The sequence below is a fragment of the Heteronotia binoei genome, chromosome 10 (genome assembly GCF_032191835.1).
Source record: "Heteronotia binoei isolate CCM8104 ecotype False Entrance Well chromosome 10, APGP_CSIRO_Hbin_v1, whole genome shotgun sequence".
NCBI lineage: Eukaryota > Metazoa > Chordata > Lepidosauria > Squamata > Gekkonidae > Heteronotia > Heteronotia binoei.
Genome location: NC_083232.1, coordinates 80006698 through 80024577, shown reverse-complemented (window position 1 = coordinate 80024577; position 17880 = coordinate 80006698). Strand labels below are relative to the sequence as shown.

Genomic DNA, 17880 nt, shown 5'->3' with positions numbered 1-17880 from the left:
AACTTTCATTTATTCTCTTCAACTGCACAACAGTGAAACTCGAACAGATGTAGCAACAAAAACTGTGTCTATGGTCTTCTTTGGTAGTAACTTTAAGGAGAGGCCTTCCCACAAGTATCCTCTTTACAAAATCATTCCACCTATTCACTTGTTCTCAGAGGTCAGGAAAGACAATACAGCTGGGTTTTAAGACACTGGCTAATTCTCCAGCTACCGTGACCAAGCCCTAACCTGCATAGCCCAGGCTAGCCCAATCTCATCAGACATCCGAAGCTAAGCAGGGTAAGCCCTGGTCAGTATTTCCATGGAAGGCTTCCATGGCATACCAGGGTTGCAATGTGAGGGCAGGCAAAAGCAAACCACTTCTGAACATCTTTTGCCTTGAAAACTCTATGGCAGGGGTGGCCAACGGTAGCTCTCCAGATGTTTTTTGCCTACAACTCCCATCAGCCCCAGCCAGCATGGCCAATGGCTGGGGCTGATGGGAGCTGTAGGCAAAAAAAATCTGGAGAGCTACCGTTGGCCACCCCTGCCCTATGGAGTCACCATAAGTCAACTGTGGACATGAAAAGTGACCAAAATAAGCACCTTCCTTTCGCTTGTTCTTTGCCCTTGTCTAGTTGTAGGTTCTGATTCTCCTTGCCCTCTAAATAGGAGCGGGGGGGGGGGGGGACGACACCTTACTGTTTGGAGCACAGCTGCTTTAAAGGGAAATGTTAAGGTCAAACAAAATGAGAGGTTGGGAGTTTTGTGACTGGGTTTTTAGGCACTTTAATTTCTATTTCATCCTTTCTCCAAGGAGTCCAGGGAAGTATACATGGCTCACTCCCTACCCCATTTTAACCTTACAACAAATTTGTGAGGTACATGAGATCACAAGGAAATTGTTCACCCAAGGTCACCCATTAAAAGTTTCATGGCGAGCAGGGATTCTGAATTGAGGTTTCTGCATTCTTGAGAGCTATACCACAAGTCACTCTCAAGATTTCTTTTAAAAGCACTCAAAAGATCTGTGGTGTTGCTGAAGCAAGGGGGTGGATTAGATAGGTATGTAAATAAAACATTACAACACTTAAATGGTAAAATAATTTTTATGTCTATAAATGTTTAAATAATAAGGATGATGAGCAGAGGAGTTTATTATTCACAGCAAAGAGAAGCAAGAGGGTCTCTGGAGTTTCTTTCGGCATCTGAGGCTGTTTCTACTTGATGATTAAACTACCGGTATCTGATTTTTAACAGTTTAAGTGACTGCTTTTTAAAACAAAATTTACATCCATATGTTAAAACCTTCCCCCTAACATGCTGTTTTCCTTCCCCCAAAATGGCTGCCCCCCACTGAGGAAAAACTTATGAGTATTGGTATGTTTTCCCAGCATGTCAAATAATGGTCCGGCGGTTGGGGGGGCACCAATGCATATCAAGAAGATGGCAGGGGAAGGGGAGAACAACACAAAAACCCTTCCCCAATCCTGCAGTACTGACCCAATCTGGGCCTGCCATGGCTACTTTTGGAACACAGCAAAAGGATAGGAGATTAGATCATGGCTCACCAATATCCCCTCATCTGACTTAGGTGCTAAGCTTTCTGTTTCTTCAGGAGGAACAACATTAGAATGTTTAGCCAGTTATAAAAAACAGCACATGATGAGTTGCTCTTTAGGCAAATGAATTTAAGGATTTACCTAGATCAGAAAGAAGAGATGAGGAGGACAAAGAGATAGTGTATGGTAAGGAACTACGGAAGGGGATATTTTAAATTTGAGAACAGACCACCATGTACTCACTACAGTGTAGAGGGTAATGTATAACTTGTTCAACCATTATCTGGAATATCTGAGCCATAGAGGCTGACATAAGAGAAATTAAAACTATTGTAGCCTTTGGGTATATATACAGGAGAAAATTTCTGAGCAGTCAAGTCAAAGTGTATTCCTTGTGAGTAAAGAATTACAATTCCCTGTAGAGCAGGGGTGGCCAACGGTAGCTCTCCAGATGTTTTTTCCTACAACTCCCATCAGCCCCAGCCAGCATGGCCAATGGCTGGGGCTGATGGGAGTTGTGGGCAAAAACATCTGGAGAGCTACCGTTGGCCACCCCTGCTGTAGAGGGATCAAGCGCAACACAAAACTGGTTCTGTCAGTTTCTGGCCATGCACAGGACTGATTGGCCAGTGCTTGTAAGGCAAAAAAAATTGTCTTTCCATAGTGCAGTTTTTAAAAAGACTTTCTTCATACCCCTTCCCCCCCCCTCCACCCCCAATAGACATGAAACCTATTTGAAGATTTGGGTGGAAAGGTAAAATAGATGATGAAGACCAGTGCTTGAATTGATATCTGTCAAGGAAACTGTGAAATGGCAGGAGGGGGCTCACTTTCTGGAAGAGTGGGGAGTCCTGTTTAAGGCGTGAATCTACATATACCTTCTGAGAGGAGAATTCTGAAAGAAATTTTGTGATGACTAGAAATATTGTAATGAAGGAGCAAAGATTTATAACCCAGTCATAACTATGTTCGCTCATAAAATTCACTAAATTCAATATTTGCTGGTAGGTATGGTTAAGGCTGTATATGAGGCAATTGTCCCTGTGAAACAAATGAGAGCTGCTCACTTATTGGCCTATTACACATTACATGAACTGCTAATTCTAGCTGCCTTCATTTGGTGAGCTAAATATCAAGGGCAGTTCAGAAGTTACATTGCAGTCATCTTGTTTGGCTTCCTCACACTTTCTGGGCACCATCAGAAACAAATGGAAAACAGACATACAGGAGAAATAATAATACCCTAAAATGAAATTAAATCTCTGTTCAGCTTTAGAGTTCGTTAATCTAAATGGCTGATCTACTACTTATGCTCAGAGACTTGACAGGCTTTTCGCTTCTTTGTCACCACAGAAGGCCAGTAACTCTTTAAAGAACAAAACAGAAGCCACGTTTGCAATTACAGCACAGGAGATCAATATTAAGCAATGTGCTACTAAGGTTGCAATTTTTTTAAAAAAAAAAATACTGGTCCATCAAGCTGCCTTTTTAACAGCAGTTTTCACCTACAGCAATTATCAGATTATTCAGGGGTCCATGCCATCCAAAGATTCAGCTGCCCATTTCTGTGCATTAAACTTCTATTAAAGGGACAGTACTTTGTCTTCCTTGTACAATTGGCATCTATTCCTGAAACAGGAAAGTCCCCCCTGGTTGCCTGGAGTCATAAGGGACTAGGTGCCTTGAATCACAAGGAAAGGTGGTGAATATATGCATGCTTTAATAAATAAAATAAATAATACATTAACTAAACACAGGGGTGGAATTCTTGCAGAAGCTCCTTTGCATGTTAGGCCACAACCCTCTGATGTAGCCAATCCTCCAAGAGCTTACAAGGCTCTTTTTTGCAAGCTCTTGGAGGATTGACTACATCACGGGTATATGTGGTCTAATATGCAAAGCAGCTCCTGCTAGAATTCCACCCCGACTAAACACATGGAGTTTTGATTACAGTCGTGCAGAATGTCAATGAGATGAACCACTGACCACCAGACTTTGTCTGCAGTTCTGGATGACTTAGTGCCAGTGGGTGTGGCCTGGGAGACCACATTATTTGATCTATGGGGGGACTCAAGTGCACTGAAGGCTAGTATATGCAACCCCAGTGGGGCTGCTAATAAAGGGTTGCCAAGTCCAATTCAAGAAATATCTGGGAACTTTGGAGGTGGAGTCAAGAGACTTTGGGTGCGAAGCCAGGAGACATTGGGGGCAGAGCCAGGAGCAAGGGTGTGACAAGCATAATTGAACTCCAAGGGAGTTCTGGCTATCACATTTAAAGGGACAGCACACCTTTTTAAATGCCTTCCTTCCATAGGAAATAATGAAGGATAGGGGTACCTTCTTTTGGGGCACATAGAATTGGACCCCCTGGTCCAATCATTTTGAAACTTGGGGGGTATTTGTGGAGAGGCACTAGATGCTGTACTGAAAATTTGGTGCCTCTACCTCAAAAAGCAGCCCCCCCCCCAGAGCCCCTGATACCTCCGTATCAATTCCCCATTATACCCTATGAGAATCGATCTCCACATAGGGAATACTGAAGTGCCCAGCAGACATTTCCCTCCCCCCCATTTCTGGCGACTCTGAAGCAAGGGATTGGCATCTCTACTCAAGAGTTGCTGCCAACTTCTTCAAAGTAACACAGACACACCATCCCAAGAGGAAGCCTTTCCAATCGGAGACTGAAGCCTTCGGAGATGGAAAGTCACATGGTGGCTGTGGGGCGTGGCTTTCCCACTGGCCAGCTGACTGGGGGCGGGAAGGAGCCTGGGAAAGCGGAAGAACCCCCACTGGGACCTGGGGATTGGCAAGCCTATGCTAATGCCCCCTGTATCATTTTAGCTCAGAAAAATGGTATGAGGAGGAAGACAGGATCCCCTCCTCCTCCATGCCATAGTCCCAATCTGAACTGGACCCCCATGGTACTTTCAAATGGAGGTCCCAGCAGGAACTGGCATGTGCAATATGGCCGTGAGTCCCCAGGGCTGACTCATATACATTGTAATGTGTAGTCTGGCCCTCAGATAACAATCTTGCTGCTTCTCCGGACCGCCTGTATGCAGCATCCATTACAAATACATTGTCTGGATCTGAGGAAGACTCAATTAGAGAACCCAGGGGCAGGCTCAGCTGCAATGCTGAAACCACAATAACATTTTGCGTCCTTCCAGAGCTCAAGATATCTCTGTGTACTCAAGTTATTAAGGTTGTGCTTTCCCCTACTCCTCTAAAGCAGGGGACTTTATCTTGGAACTACTCCAGTATATTATTAGAATGGGTACAGGAAAATATACACAGCGATAAAAGAAAGAGATAAGGAGCAAAACAGACACACCTTATGGCTCTGCCAAGCCATCAGGAGCTGAGCATACAAAAATAAACCAACAGAAGCATATGCTATTTGCTGATGCTTTGAAACATTTGCAGATTAGCAGCAGAGTAATATCAGTACAGATGCTTGGAAGTCATTCCGCTCCAATGCAAAAGCAGGAGTTTTAATAGACTAGTCCGAATAAAACTCTCCGTGGGCTGAGAATTTTAGCCTTTGCGCTGAGAGAAGAGAATGTCTACCTGTTTCTCGGCATCATGTTTGCAAAGGGAAGTCTGGAATGTGTGGCCACCTTGTTTCCTCATATCTTCTGAATGAACTGGCCATCCCAGGCCCTTCTGGAAACCACCTCCTTTCAAAAGAATACAGGGAGCAAATGGCCTTTGCATTTTCCCCTTTCAGCCTGCTCCATGAGCCAGGGCAGTCTGGTGAGCAGAGAGCTGACCAGCTCATGCTCTCTCAGTCCTAGTTCCTCAAAGTACCTACCTCACAGGGGTGTTGTGAGGACGAGTCAAGGTAGGAGATTGTAAAGCACTCTGGGAAAGCTATTTAAAAATAATTCCTGCCCTACTAACAAAAACAACAAACAAATTAAAAACTGTTCTGCAAAACTTTTTTTTAAACCACAAGCTGAATGGAAATAGGTTTTTGTAAACAGACTGAGCTGTGCACTACAAGGCTGGCACAACACAAAGCATTTACTCTTTTAGCATGCTCCAGCAAATCCACAAGTACAGCAATGAATTCAAAAGTCAAAATACTGAGAATTCCTCTCTCTTTAAAAATTCTCTTTTTGTCTATGAATTTAGATGGGAAAGGGCAATACCTGGTACAATCTCACATGTGGTCCCGATGAGCATTATCATTAGTTACACTGACAAACATTGCACTTTCTACAGCATCATACTACAAAAGACAAAGTCTATGCTCTGCAAGCTTACAGAGTGATTTTCAATACATAGAGGGCCACAGAAGGGGGAAAGGCAATGAGTGACCAGATGCTCAAAATTTGCCCATTTATCCTGCCTCTCATGCAACCTGGTACCATTCGGCATCCTAACTTCTGGACAAAAAAGTTTTTAACTCACAAAATATACACTTGAGATACACGCTACCCCCATAATCTTCACAATAACCACCAGATTCAGTAAATAATAAAATAGAAGCCTCAATCCCAAACACGTGCATCTGTTTCCACAAATGGAGGTGCTGCCACTCCAGATCAGAGATGAGTGTATTAAAGAGTCTGACACTTAAGAAAGACCCAGACCAATTCCCCATTAGCCTTATGTTGCTCTCCCGCTCCTCTTTTCTGGGGGGCTTCCATCGGATTTCACACTATCTGCCCCGGGGCTGCAACTTGCTTCACCTTTTTTGCACGGCAAATAGGAACTGGTTTTTAGAGGACATTGTTTGCTACGTGAAAGAGAAGAAGCTAGCTCCAGGGCATAGTGTGAAATCCGACAGAAGCCCCGCGGAGGAGAGTGAGAGCAACATAAGGCAAGTGTGGAATTGGTCCCAAGTTTCTCAGGTGAGAGCTTTGCTGTTTTACAACGTAAGGGACAGTCAACACCTTACACATTTTAAACTAATTTCAAACCTGCTTAAGTCCCCATGATCCAAGCAGGCCTTGGAACAGCCATCTGAGAAACAAGGTCAATACAAGCTTTCTCTCAGTGCTTACGCAGAACTGCAATTCACCGAGGAAAGCAAAACATGCAATGCTGATGCGCCCTGAAAGGGCATGCACACCATTCCTGTTGGAATGTGATCACCCTGTGCAACTCACTGCAAAGATGTGAGACTTCTCATGCCCTGTCCAAACTACTTTCCAACTCACAAGAGTCTTGTCAACGCCAGACTTGCTGTGCGGGAAGGGGTTTTTTTTTTTTTTTGCACCAAATGGACCCTTTTCAGGGCAAATACAAAAGGCATTAATGGTCACCTCTGAATAATGAAGAGAGCTTGTGGGAAAAGGAGGTTTGCTAGCCATTAAAAATTCACATCATCAGAGGTTCAATAGTATATTTACAAAAGCGACAGTCCCAGGAAGACCAAACACTTGCGGCGTGTTAAATACTGAAACTGCAATTATAAATACAATGAAGCAAAGCCAGCCCTCCTGCCATTTTAAATGTGATTCATTCTTTTTAATAAAGAAAAAGAAAAACGTGCAGATAGACTGTGACAAACTGATATAGAAGGAGCTTTGATTAACGGCTATAGAAGGAGCTTTGGCTCTTGGCTAATGTAAGTCATGCGGAACACAGGTGGATTAAATCATTACGTATGCAGGACAAAATGGACCTTGCTTCCCCTCAAATACTTCTGCAGGCCAAGTTCAAAAAAGTGAAAGATTTGATTCTGACAGTGGCTATCAGTTTTATCATTCTCTATGAAAATCCCTATAATACTGCAAACTCCACTGCCTGTGGTTAAACAAGCAGGGCAGGTACGCCGGGGAGGTTTCCTGCTTAAGATGAGGGAACTCCCGCAGTCTGCCTCCGCTGCTGCTACCTGGGACCAAGTCCAAGAAGATAAAGATCCCAAGTTAACTCACATTAAGGCAACCCAGCAAATACATCAACCGCTGCCAGGAGGGAAGCTGACTTCCTGACCCTGCCTGGCTCCAATGGTGCCCTTTCGCTTAGAGGGAGTGCCCTGCTGGAGCCAAATTCCTTAAAAATAGCAGTCTCAAGATATTCATTAGCAACATGCTCTTCTCAGGAAGCACCTAGGGGGAAAGGCCAAGGGCTAAATACACTACTGATAAGCCAGCAGAGTGCAGTGGTTAGAGTATAGGACTCTGAACTTGAGTCTCCCAAGTCAAATCCTCACTCTGCCAGGGAAGTTTGCTGGGTGTCCTCAGGCCATGCCCACACTCTCAGACTAACCAACCTCAAAGGGTTGCTGTGAGGATAAAATGAAGGAGGGGAGAAGGGTGGAAACTGCTCTGAGTCTCACAAGAGGAGATGACGACGACATTGGATTTATATTCCGCTTTCCCCTCAGAGTGGCTCACAATCTCCTTTATTTTCCTCCCCCACAACAGACACCCTGTGAGGTGGGTGGGGCTGGAGAGGGCTCTCACAGCAGCTGCCCTTCCAAGGACAACCTCTGCAAGAGCTATGGTTGACCCAAGGCAATTCCAGCAGCTGCAAGTGGAGGAGTGGGGAATCAAACCCGGTTCTCCTAGATAAGAGTCCACGGACTTAACCACTACAACAAACTGGCAGGGTATACATTGAGCAACAAAAGTAAATTTAATGCAATTGGTCTCTAGCAGGACTGCACGAACGCCAATGGATTTAGGGCGCGAACACTGCAGGAATAAACCAGATAGGTTCCAAATTCTCGGTGTTTGACGGGCGTTTGGAAAAGGTGACAATGGTGATCACTGTCCTTTATGAGTCACCTGAATAATCTGTCTTTCTAACCTCACTGATACGGTTAGAACAGAGGATTGTTAGGAATTCCCTCTTGCAGCCCTGCGTACATCTCCAAGCATAACAGCAAACTGAAGTCTACAGAATAAGACACTGGAACCTAGCAGGAAGGTTGCCCATTTTCTACCATGCATGTTCCTGCAGTTTTACTTCAGTTTGACAAGCGCAGGTTAAGCAGTAAAACTGATCCTTTCACTGTAGCGTCACAGACTTCATCAGCTGAAGTTGTTGCATTTCAGGATCTCTCTGTTTATATCCCACCCTTCCTCCAAGGAGTTCAGAGCACCGTATATTGTTCTCCCTTCCAAACCGAAACCCCAGAAGAACCTTTTGAAGAAAGTTTAGCTGTGTCTGACCCGGGTTTCATGAGGAAGCCAAGAAAGCACTTAATCCAGTGTTGCCCTGTCAGCTTTAGGGAGAAGAGGGATTTGGAACCAAATCTCCCATACTGACTTCTTCATGGAATACTAGCACTTTTTATCAAATACTAGGAAAGCCATGGGGGGGGGGGGCAGGCCCAGTAAAGAAGTGAGAATCTCAAAAGCTAAGAAAAATAAAGAAGCCTTTTTCGCCTTTGATCAAGCTGCGCACTGAACATTCCTGCCAATTATTATCAGAACTTAGGCTGCAATTTCTTCTAGGTACAATTTACCCAAGCCTATATCTCACCTGAAATGGAAAAACCCTTCACAGGAGAATGACAAATCTGGAGCTATTATGCAACGGAGAAGTTCCTGGAGTACAAAGTTTTCAAACACAGATGAGGGGAGGTGTTGGGATGCTCCCCCATGTGAAACTTCCTTTCTCTCAGAAAGCTAACATATTACAGAGAAGGATTCTGGCTTGCCTTCTCCCTGACAGACTAGTTTTCTAGATGCTGGGAGTTTCTAGTGTCAGGGAACAAATATAGTTGGGACAGTGCTGATGGGACAATGCCAGAAGGACTTTGTCCCATCCTTTTTCTGAACAAGTTGTTCAACATTCAGGCTACAGTTCTGAATTGTGGAAGTCCTGCTGATTTCAATGGGATTTATTTCCAATGAAAAACATGTATGGATTAGTCAGATGGTCTGCAGCAGCAGATTTTTCAACTGAATAGTGGTACGTGAGAACTGACACTCTCAGTCCTAAATGCAAGTCCCATTACTTTCCACTCAGAGTGTAATAGACAATTGTTTTTGGATGTTGCTTTTCCCAATGCAGCTATTTGCAGTTTCTCTGTGGGTAATGCTATTGCACAGTTTTTGTTTAAGGATACAAAACAGGCTGTCAAATTTGAACAGTGTAAACAATACATTGTGCCTCACCTTCCCCTACTTTTACAAGCATGAAATATGAATTATTGAATCTGCAGATCACCATGAAATGAGGCAGTCATCCTCAGTTCCAGAACCACCTTGGGCTGTGTTGGAATCCTACCTCGCATTTGTTCTCAGCATTTGCGAGCGGCACCAGGAAATCTGTTCTCCGAGGGGCACCGTCGAAATGCTTACAACAAATGAATAAAAATAAGACTAGCGGTTTTTAAGAAGCCATGGCCTTTCTCTGTTTCCCTTGCAAGATTTCAAAGCCAAGAGCGCCTTCTGCACAACCGCAAGCCTCTCATATGCTCTGGATCATTAACAGAGCGGCATTACAAGAGAAGAGGATTGCAGCACGGTTCTAATTACAGAATAAGAGAATTGCCCATTAGTTCCTATAAACACAACGGCAGTGGAACTTTATTGCTCCATCACACTCACATTTGTGAGAAAAAAAAAACTCCAAAGAAAACATGCCGCACAGGCTGCTCTCTGCACTGCAGGCGCATGAGCAAATACCCTTTGCTCAACTCGATGTTGCAGCGCAAGAAAAAACTAAGAAGGATATAGGCGTGATTACACGTTGATCTGAAATAGCTTATTTGCTGTGTGTTCTTTTCTCGGTACAAGCACAAACTGTTATAGCACCATATTCAGCAACTCGCTTTGTTTGAAGCATAGAGAGAAGTAACTTTTTCTTGTGGAAGTGGGAAGAGAGTCAAGCAGGAAGTTCTCGCCCTGTGATGAATCGCATGGTCACTTCTTCGAGAACTTCAGATGCACCACAACACTCATTTCAAATAAGGTTTGTCATGGAAACGAACACATCTTCAGGCACAAAAGTGCTTTTCATCTAACAAAAACGCTAAAGGGGGGTGGAAAGTGTGACAGCATCTCTTGCTCACCCACCACCCCTAAATTGCATCATGGTGCAATGCTGCTAACAACCCTTCAAAACTCTTGACCCCACAAACAAGGCTGTGGCCTGAAGCCTTTGCCCTGCAATCCCATGGACAAAGTATTGCTAAGAGGATTGAAATTCTGCCGGCACAAGCTCAGCACACAGGCAGGCCCCTCTCGCTTGCCAAGCTAGCACTGGGGCTGATTTAAACATGGGCACGGATATGCAGAGGCCTCCCAAAGGTGCTCATTTGTATGCACGAGCACCCAAAACAGCTGGTCCATTCCGTGGTGACCACGCAACGCAGCATTTGCAAAACACTTATGGCCACAGAACAAGTTGCATGCAAACAGACCATGGGTTGGATCCAGCCAGTCTCACCCCGTTCTCCTTTCTTCTATAGCCCTCATCCCACATGGCTTTTGTAAACTCAGGTCCCATGAGCCCCATCACAGCCTTTGAGGGAGGGGTGTCAGCCATTCACAGTCACAGAACCTTTACTGGCATAACAACAACAGTATCAAATCAAGGAAGCGGGGAAAAAGTGGTTAATTAAACATTCTAAACAGACTTCTCCTTTTATAAGCACAATAAAGGAAGTTTGCCACCACTTCGATGGTTTCAGCCTTATTTGAGGCTAGTAAGCTTACTATCTTGCTTTCATCAGATTTACCCTCCAGGGATTGCAATATAGGATCCAGATAAGATGCACGTAAATCAGAGTAGAATCTACACACGATAAAAGGACACGGTCTGTTCCTTCAGCCCACAGGGACATAGTCAATCAAAGAACGGGTATTTTTTTAAACCTCCCGTATAACATGGCAGAAGGAAGCACATTAAAATGGGAGGAGTGTCAAAAGGGATCCCCTCCTTTCTTTTTCATGCGCAGAAAAGTTGGTAACCCCATGTGTATGGGCCATCACCTTTTAAAATGCTACAGCACAAACATCTGTGATATTCACATCAGTTCTCATGTGTAGAAAGATGCCAAGAAGCCCGAGTCCTTTGGACTCCCAAATCTATACTTCGTAACTCTAACAATAGGACTCGACATCTAGAAATTTCAATGTCATGCACAGTATTTTCAGCAGCCATTTATTGTAAGTGCCTCTTTGTAATCCTCTGTAGAGTTACAAAACTTACTTAGGTGACAGATAGTAGCTTTTTCTTGTGATGACAACCAGGGCCTACCTCATATTTATTTATACGCCACAACACTTTTGCTGCAGCTTGTTAAAAAGTGACAAGAAACTGAGAAGGATTTAGGTTTGGCAGTATCCAAAATCAGAAAAGTATGGTCATTAAAAAACACAAAACCTTGAAGGCTGAAAAATAAGTCTGGCTCCTAAAGGTTTGGGATGGCTCCTAAAACCAAAGATAATTGGACACGAAAGGCTCAAACGGATGGTAGAAAGCGACACCAAGTCACAGCTAACTTATGGAGGGTATGGCATGCAAGGCAAGAGACAGAAAGGGCTGGCTTGCCTTTGCTTTCCTCTGCAGTGCATAACGATCTCCATCTTCCTTGGTGGCTTCCCATCCAAGTACTGACCCTGCTTAGCTTCCAAGTTTGGATAAGATCAGGGTGATCAAATGCAAAAACTACAGCAGCAAATATGTGCAGTTGAACCTGGATCTGCCCCAAGCCCATAGAGAGCAAGAGCTCAATGAAAGCAAAAGACACATACAAACAGATTGGCAGAAATACATGATAAACAGTATTTGAGCATCACGCTTCTTCAGGCTTAAACCAGAGCAAAGCAACTGAAACTGCTCGAAACTGTCAAAAGGGAAAAGGACGGGAAGACTGGGGGTGGGCGCCAATAAGATCTGCGAGGGAGTGTGTCTTATCTCTGCCACAGAATATAATCTCCTGAGTAAACCAGTTCTCTTCATCCTGCCACAACCTGACAACCGCAGAGTGCAGCTAGAACCACCAAACCTGTCAACTTGGTCCTAATACAAGCAAGACGCACTGGGAAGAGCTGTTCTGACTACTCCATAAGGAACATTTAGTACCTAATGCTATTTTAGTACCTATTGTTCTCTGTAATTTTAGATTTCATATATTTAAAAAAAATTTTTTACTGTTGATCGTTTTTATAATGTAACCCGCTCTGAGCCTGTTCTATGGGAAGGGCAGGCTAAAAATCAAATCAAATAAAAAATAAATGTGCAATGCTGAGTTGGACGCTTGGGCAGAGGAGCAAGTTTCTGAATGAAATGTCATATACGGTTTTTGCTATATGCGCTTGGGTTCAAATGATACTGCAAGTGTAACGCAAGGCAGACATATTCATTGACTACATACAAAGGATGGTACAATTGCACAGAAATGCTTCCAGGACTATAGATAAGGCTATACCTGCAAAACAGGTAGCATCTGCTACAGGACAGCAACTTCCCATTCACAGATGTGGAAGAACTGAAGTAAGAAGGGGGGGATTGTAAATATTGCACCAGAAGTCAAGCCGGAGCCTCATACCTGTTTTCCAGAACGGTCATGCACACAACCTCTCGCACGCCAGGGTTGTTGGCTTTTTCGACTGAGCAGCTCTGCAGGTTCCAGGTGGCCACCCTCAGGACAGGCTTCCCGTCTCTCATCCCGCCAAACATTTCCACGCTGGGCCTGGTGGAGATAATCTGAGTGGGCCCGCCAGGCGGGAAATCCAAGTCCTCACTCTGGAGGCTGAGGGAGGTGGGGCTGGGGTGAGGCTTGACGGTGAAGTTGAGGCCGCCGTTGGTGTTGGTGGAGGGGGGCCTGGACCTCTCGGCGAAGATCTGGTGCCGGATCCTGTCCAAGAAGGAGGAGTTGATGCAGTCCATCTTGACCAGGTCCTCGATGCTCTTGAAAGGTCCGTGCTCCTTGCGGTACTCGACAATGCTGTTGGCAATCTTCTCGGTGACCCCTCGGATGCTCATGAGCTGGGCCGAGGTGGCCGTATTGATGTTGATCTTGGCGGCCGACAGGTGGTCGAGGAGGGCCTGGTCTTTGCGCAGGGAGCTGGGCGAGTGCTGGGCCGAGTTGCCTTTGCTGCCCACGCAGATCTCGAACTTCACCTGCTCCAGCCTGGCGGCGCCCACCCCACTAACCAGGGCCAGGTCCTCCACTTTCTTGAAGCCCCCGATGTACTCGCGGTACTCCACGATGTTCTGGGCCACGGTGCGGGTGACCCCCGGGAGGGTCATGAGCTCCTCCTCGGTGGCCGTGTTGATGTTCAGCCTCTCCTGGTTGACCAGGATGTTGCTGAAGTTGCAAGCCGCGCTGAACTTGCGGCTGTGGTGGCACAAGTCCGAGGGGTCCCGGGGGATGGAGCGGTGGCACCCCAGGTTGCCCCCCATCGCTCGAGGTCCGAGGAACTCCCGCCCGCGAACGCCCCTCTGGGGAGCTTTACCAACCTCGGTCTTCTAAGCTGGCCCCGTCGGGGATCCCGCTGGAGGCGGAGACGACGACTGGAGGCGAAGCAGAGCGAGCCGGGGAACCTCTGGAGGGAAAGGGGGCCCCCCGGCCGTTCATCCTGCGAGGGGACGGGCTGCAACTCTCCAAGCTGCAACTCTCCAAGCCGGCGACGGCGGCACTTCAGCGGCCCAGCCGAGTTAAAAATACGCCGCCCCCCAAGAGGCCGCCCGGCGGCTCAGCGGGACCAGCCGCCTCCCGTCCCGGCTGCCTGCGTCCCACGTCGGAAGAGGGAGGGCGAGGCGGAAAAGCGACCCGGCGAGGCGAGGGGCGGCGACTGCAGCGGGCTCGCCGTCTAAGGCTGGAGCATCCCCGCCGGGGCTGCCTGCATCGGAGCCCGGGGAGCGCCGTGCGGTGCCTTTTCTAGCCGCGGCTTCTCCTCCCCTGCCGACACGTGTGCGCCTCTGCCCTGCCTCCGCCCCGCGGATGATGTCCCAACCTTGGCAAAGCCAGGAAGAGGAGGGGAGCCGCCGCCGCCGCTGCCTTGGCTCGACTTCCTCGGCTTTTGGCTTGGCTGCGCCGCGGGACCGCAGCGGCTGCGTTCGAGGGGGTTGGCGAGAGCAGCGCCCCCTGCAACCGAGCTCCCTCACTCGCTCCCCGGCCGCAGCTGCAGCAACAGCAACGACGCCACGCTCTGGCCGCCCGGCCCCAGCGCTTGCGAGCCCCAGTCTGGAGGGCGCAGCAGCAACAGCGGCAGGCGGCGGCTTGGCTCCGCCCTCTCCGCACGGCCGGGGCGGCGCCTCAGCTGCACTGACCCGCTCGGCCGCCGGCTGGCTGGCTGGCTGCTGGTCTCTTGGACTCGAGGCCCCCACAAGCGGAGGGGTTGCCTCTCCTGGCGTAGGCCGCTCCCCTTTTCCCTTCCAGGCCACACGTGCAAGGCTTAGTCAGGGGGGCGGGGAAACAGGTCACCGTCTGTCACATTCTCAGCCTCGCAGGGTTGTTGTTAGGGCCGGCCCTAGACTGTCTGACGCCCTAGGCAAGGCTAACTTCTGGTGCCCCCCTCCCACTGATAACATCACTGGGGTTACATAGGGGGAAGGGAAACCCAATTCAGTGGCCCCCAGAAGGCCAATGCCCTAAGCCAGTGTCAAACTCATTTGTTATGAGGGCCGGATTTGACATCAATGAGACCTTGTCGGCCGGGCCATGTGTGTCATAAAATGTAATGCCACTTAGCGGACATATAAACTGTATATAGGGGGTGCAGACAAACACATTTTTTTTTCTTAAAACATAAGCACTCTTGCAATATTTTGTTTTATAGTCTGATAAATGTCATCTCTTGCTATGAATTATTGCATCAAAAACTGCAGACAGCTACAACTTCTATGTGGCAGTGCAAGAACAGAAGAAGAATTGCAGATTTATACCCCGCCCTTCTCTCTGAATCAGAGACTCAGAGCGGCTTACAATCTCCTTTATCTTCTCCCCCTGCAACAGACACCCTGTGAGGTGGGTGGGGCTGAGAGGGCTCTCACAGCAGCTGCAACCTCTGTCAGAGCTATGGCTGACCCAAGGCCATTCCAGCAAGTGCAAGTGGAGGAGTGGGGAATCAAACCAGGTTCTCCCAGATAAGAGTCTGCATACGTTACTACACCAAACAGAGAGACAGCCGTGTACAGTGGTCAGTATCAGCCTACTATCTGGGAAGTCTAAGTTCAATATCACCAATCAAAGGAAAATGTGAAAGAAAAATCAAGGGAAATTTGTTAAGTAAACCTGGGCTGGACACACTCAGCCTAACCCTGGCTTGTTGTTATTGCTCTTTTAAACAGTTCACATGCTTTCCTATTGAGAAAAAATGGAGGGCATGAATACAGGAAAAAGAGAAGGGGAAACTAGTTGTACCCATAACAAGCTCAACCAAACTCTCTCTCTCTGTAGCAAGGCATAAAGCTCATACCTTCAATGAAATGTTGCTAGTCTTAAAAGTGGTTTCTTTGTATTTCTCCCGATGATGGGGAATGGGCAAAGGAAGCTCTGTCTCTTTCTTTCCTTCCCCCAGGGCACAAGAAGGAGGAGCCTCAGTCTGGAAGGAAGAGGGGCTTGGCTCAGTAGCTCTGCAGGGTGATTAATTGAGTCTGGCAAACTTAATCACCCAGCAGAGCTATAGAGCCAGGCTCTTTCATTGGCTAAGGCTCCTCCTCTCTCCTCCTCCCCTTGGGAAAAGGGAGGGGGAGAGAGAAGGAGCCAAGAAAGGCTGCTTTGCTGGCCGACTGATTGCTGCGGAGAAACACAAAATGGCGACCGAACGCAGCAGGCAAGGTAAAATGAAGCAGACAACAGCCAGTTGCTGGAGGGCCTAATTAAAGCCCTCTGTGTGCTGCATCCGGCCCGCGGGCCACATGTTTGACACCAATGCCTAGTTGGCCTAGTTGTTGTGAAGACTGAAGGTGCTATCATGTATAATGCCATTTCAACACGCATCCAAACTGGAATTTGCCAGTTCACACAGTAGATCAAATTGGTAAGTGTACTGAAAGTGGATTGAAACGGCATTATTTAGCATGTGTGACTGTAGCCTGAAAGGGTACTTGGGAGAAAGGATGGCAAAAATGCAGTGGATATCCTGTACTAGGCTCCAAGGATCCAAAGGGGCCTGGGGCGGTTGACAACCCATTATGCTATTATGGTCACCATATGTCATTTCAGAATGAAACATTTCATTTTAGGATTCATGTATAGGATTTGTTTTGGTGTGTGTATGGGATGCCCAGGCAGGCCCTGCATGTGTGACTTCCCTGTCATAAGCACCTCCTTTGTCTCTGCATCTCACTTAGTAACTGGAGATCTCCTGGGATATCCAAGCAACAGAGGTCAGTTCTCCTGGAGAAAATGGCTGTTTTGGAAGGTGGACTGTACGGCATTATACTCTTTCCCTCCCCAAACCCCACTCTCCATAGGCTCCACCCTCAATATCCAGGAATTTCCCAACCCACCGCTGCCAACCTTAATCTCACTGGTTCGCTGATACAAACTGTGTGACTTTCTAATACATGTGCATGCCAAAGGCACAAATCCACTCTCTTCCAGAAGAAAAGGGGGGTTGATTTGCCTTTGCTATTGTTATTATGAAGTACCAAAATAGACACACAAATGACATAATATGACGCCACAGTTTTTGCAGTGGTTTCTTGATATATCTAAGCGTCTGTAGCCCTCGCTGAAGGTCTCGCTTCCTTTTTTTAAAAAGCAGAAATGTCATCCCAAAGGAGACATCATCCCCAGAAACATCTTCCTGATGCAAAAAGAAGTGAATTATGTTCACTGACTGGAAGAACTTTGTGTCGTTGAGCTATTACAGCCAGTTTGGTGTAGTGGTTAAGAGCACGGACTCTTAATTTGGGAGAACCGGGTTTGATTCCCTGCTCCTCCACAGGCAGCTGCTGTTGTGACCTTGGGTGGGTCACAGTTCTCTCAGAGCTCTGAGACGAGAGAGAAAGAAGGTGAAAGAGCCTTCTCAATCACCACTCCTTATTGGTGGAATCAGCTCCCAGAGGATGTCAGAGCTTTGCAGGACGTTGCCCCGTTCTGCAAAGCCTGCAAAACCACACTATTTCAGCTAGTATTTGGCAGTTAATTATTAACTAGAATTAACTGAAATGACTGCCATTGCCGAGGACATTAGCTCTGAATGGATGGTTTAAGACTACTGGATATAGGGGTGTCAAACTCATTTGTTATGAGGGCCAGATCTAACATAAATGAGACCTTGTTGGGTCAGGCCAGGCAAGGCCGTGTCAGGCTGGGCCAATTATGTACCTATTTAAGATTAGGTAGCAGAGATATAAACTTTGAAAAAGACATTTTTTTAAAAAAAAACCCTTTAAAATGCTTAAAATATTAGCACTGTGGTCTTAAAGGCGCTTTCTTTGTATCTCTCCCATGGGATCCAGGGAA

At 46.7% G+C, this 17880-nt stretch overlaps 1 protein-coding gene across 1 annotated transcript in view; it reads right to left on the bottom strand.

The window, feature by feature from the left end:
* The window catches only part of EEPD1 (endonuclease/exonuclease/phosphatase family domain containing 1), an 84128-nt gene extending 69517 nt beyond the window's left edge, over positions 1-14611 (bottom strand). Inside the window, exon 1 of the mRNA XM_060247644.1 lies at positions 13009-14611. Coding sequence (XP_060103627.1) covers positions 13009-13865 — 857 coding nt within the window. The 5' untranslated portion in view covers positions 13866-14611. The remainder of the gene's footprint in view (positions 1-13008) is intronic.
* Between the last annotated feature and the right edge of the window lie 3269 nt (positions 14612-17880).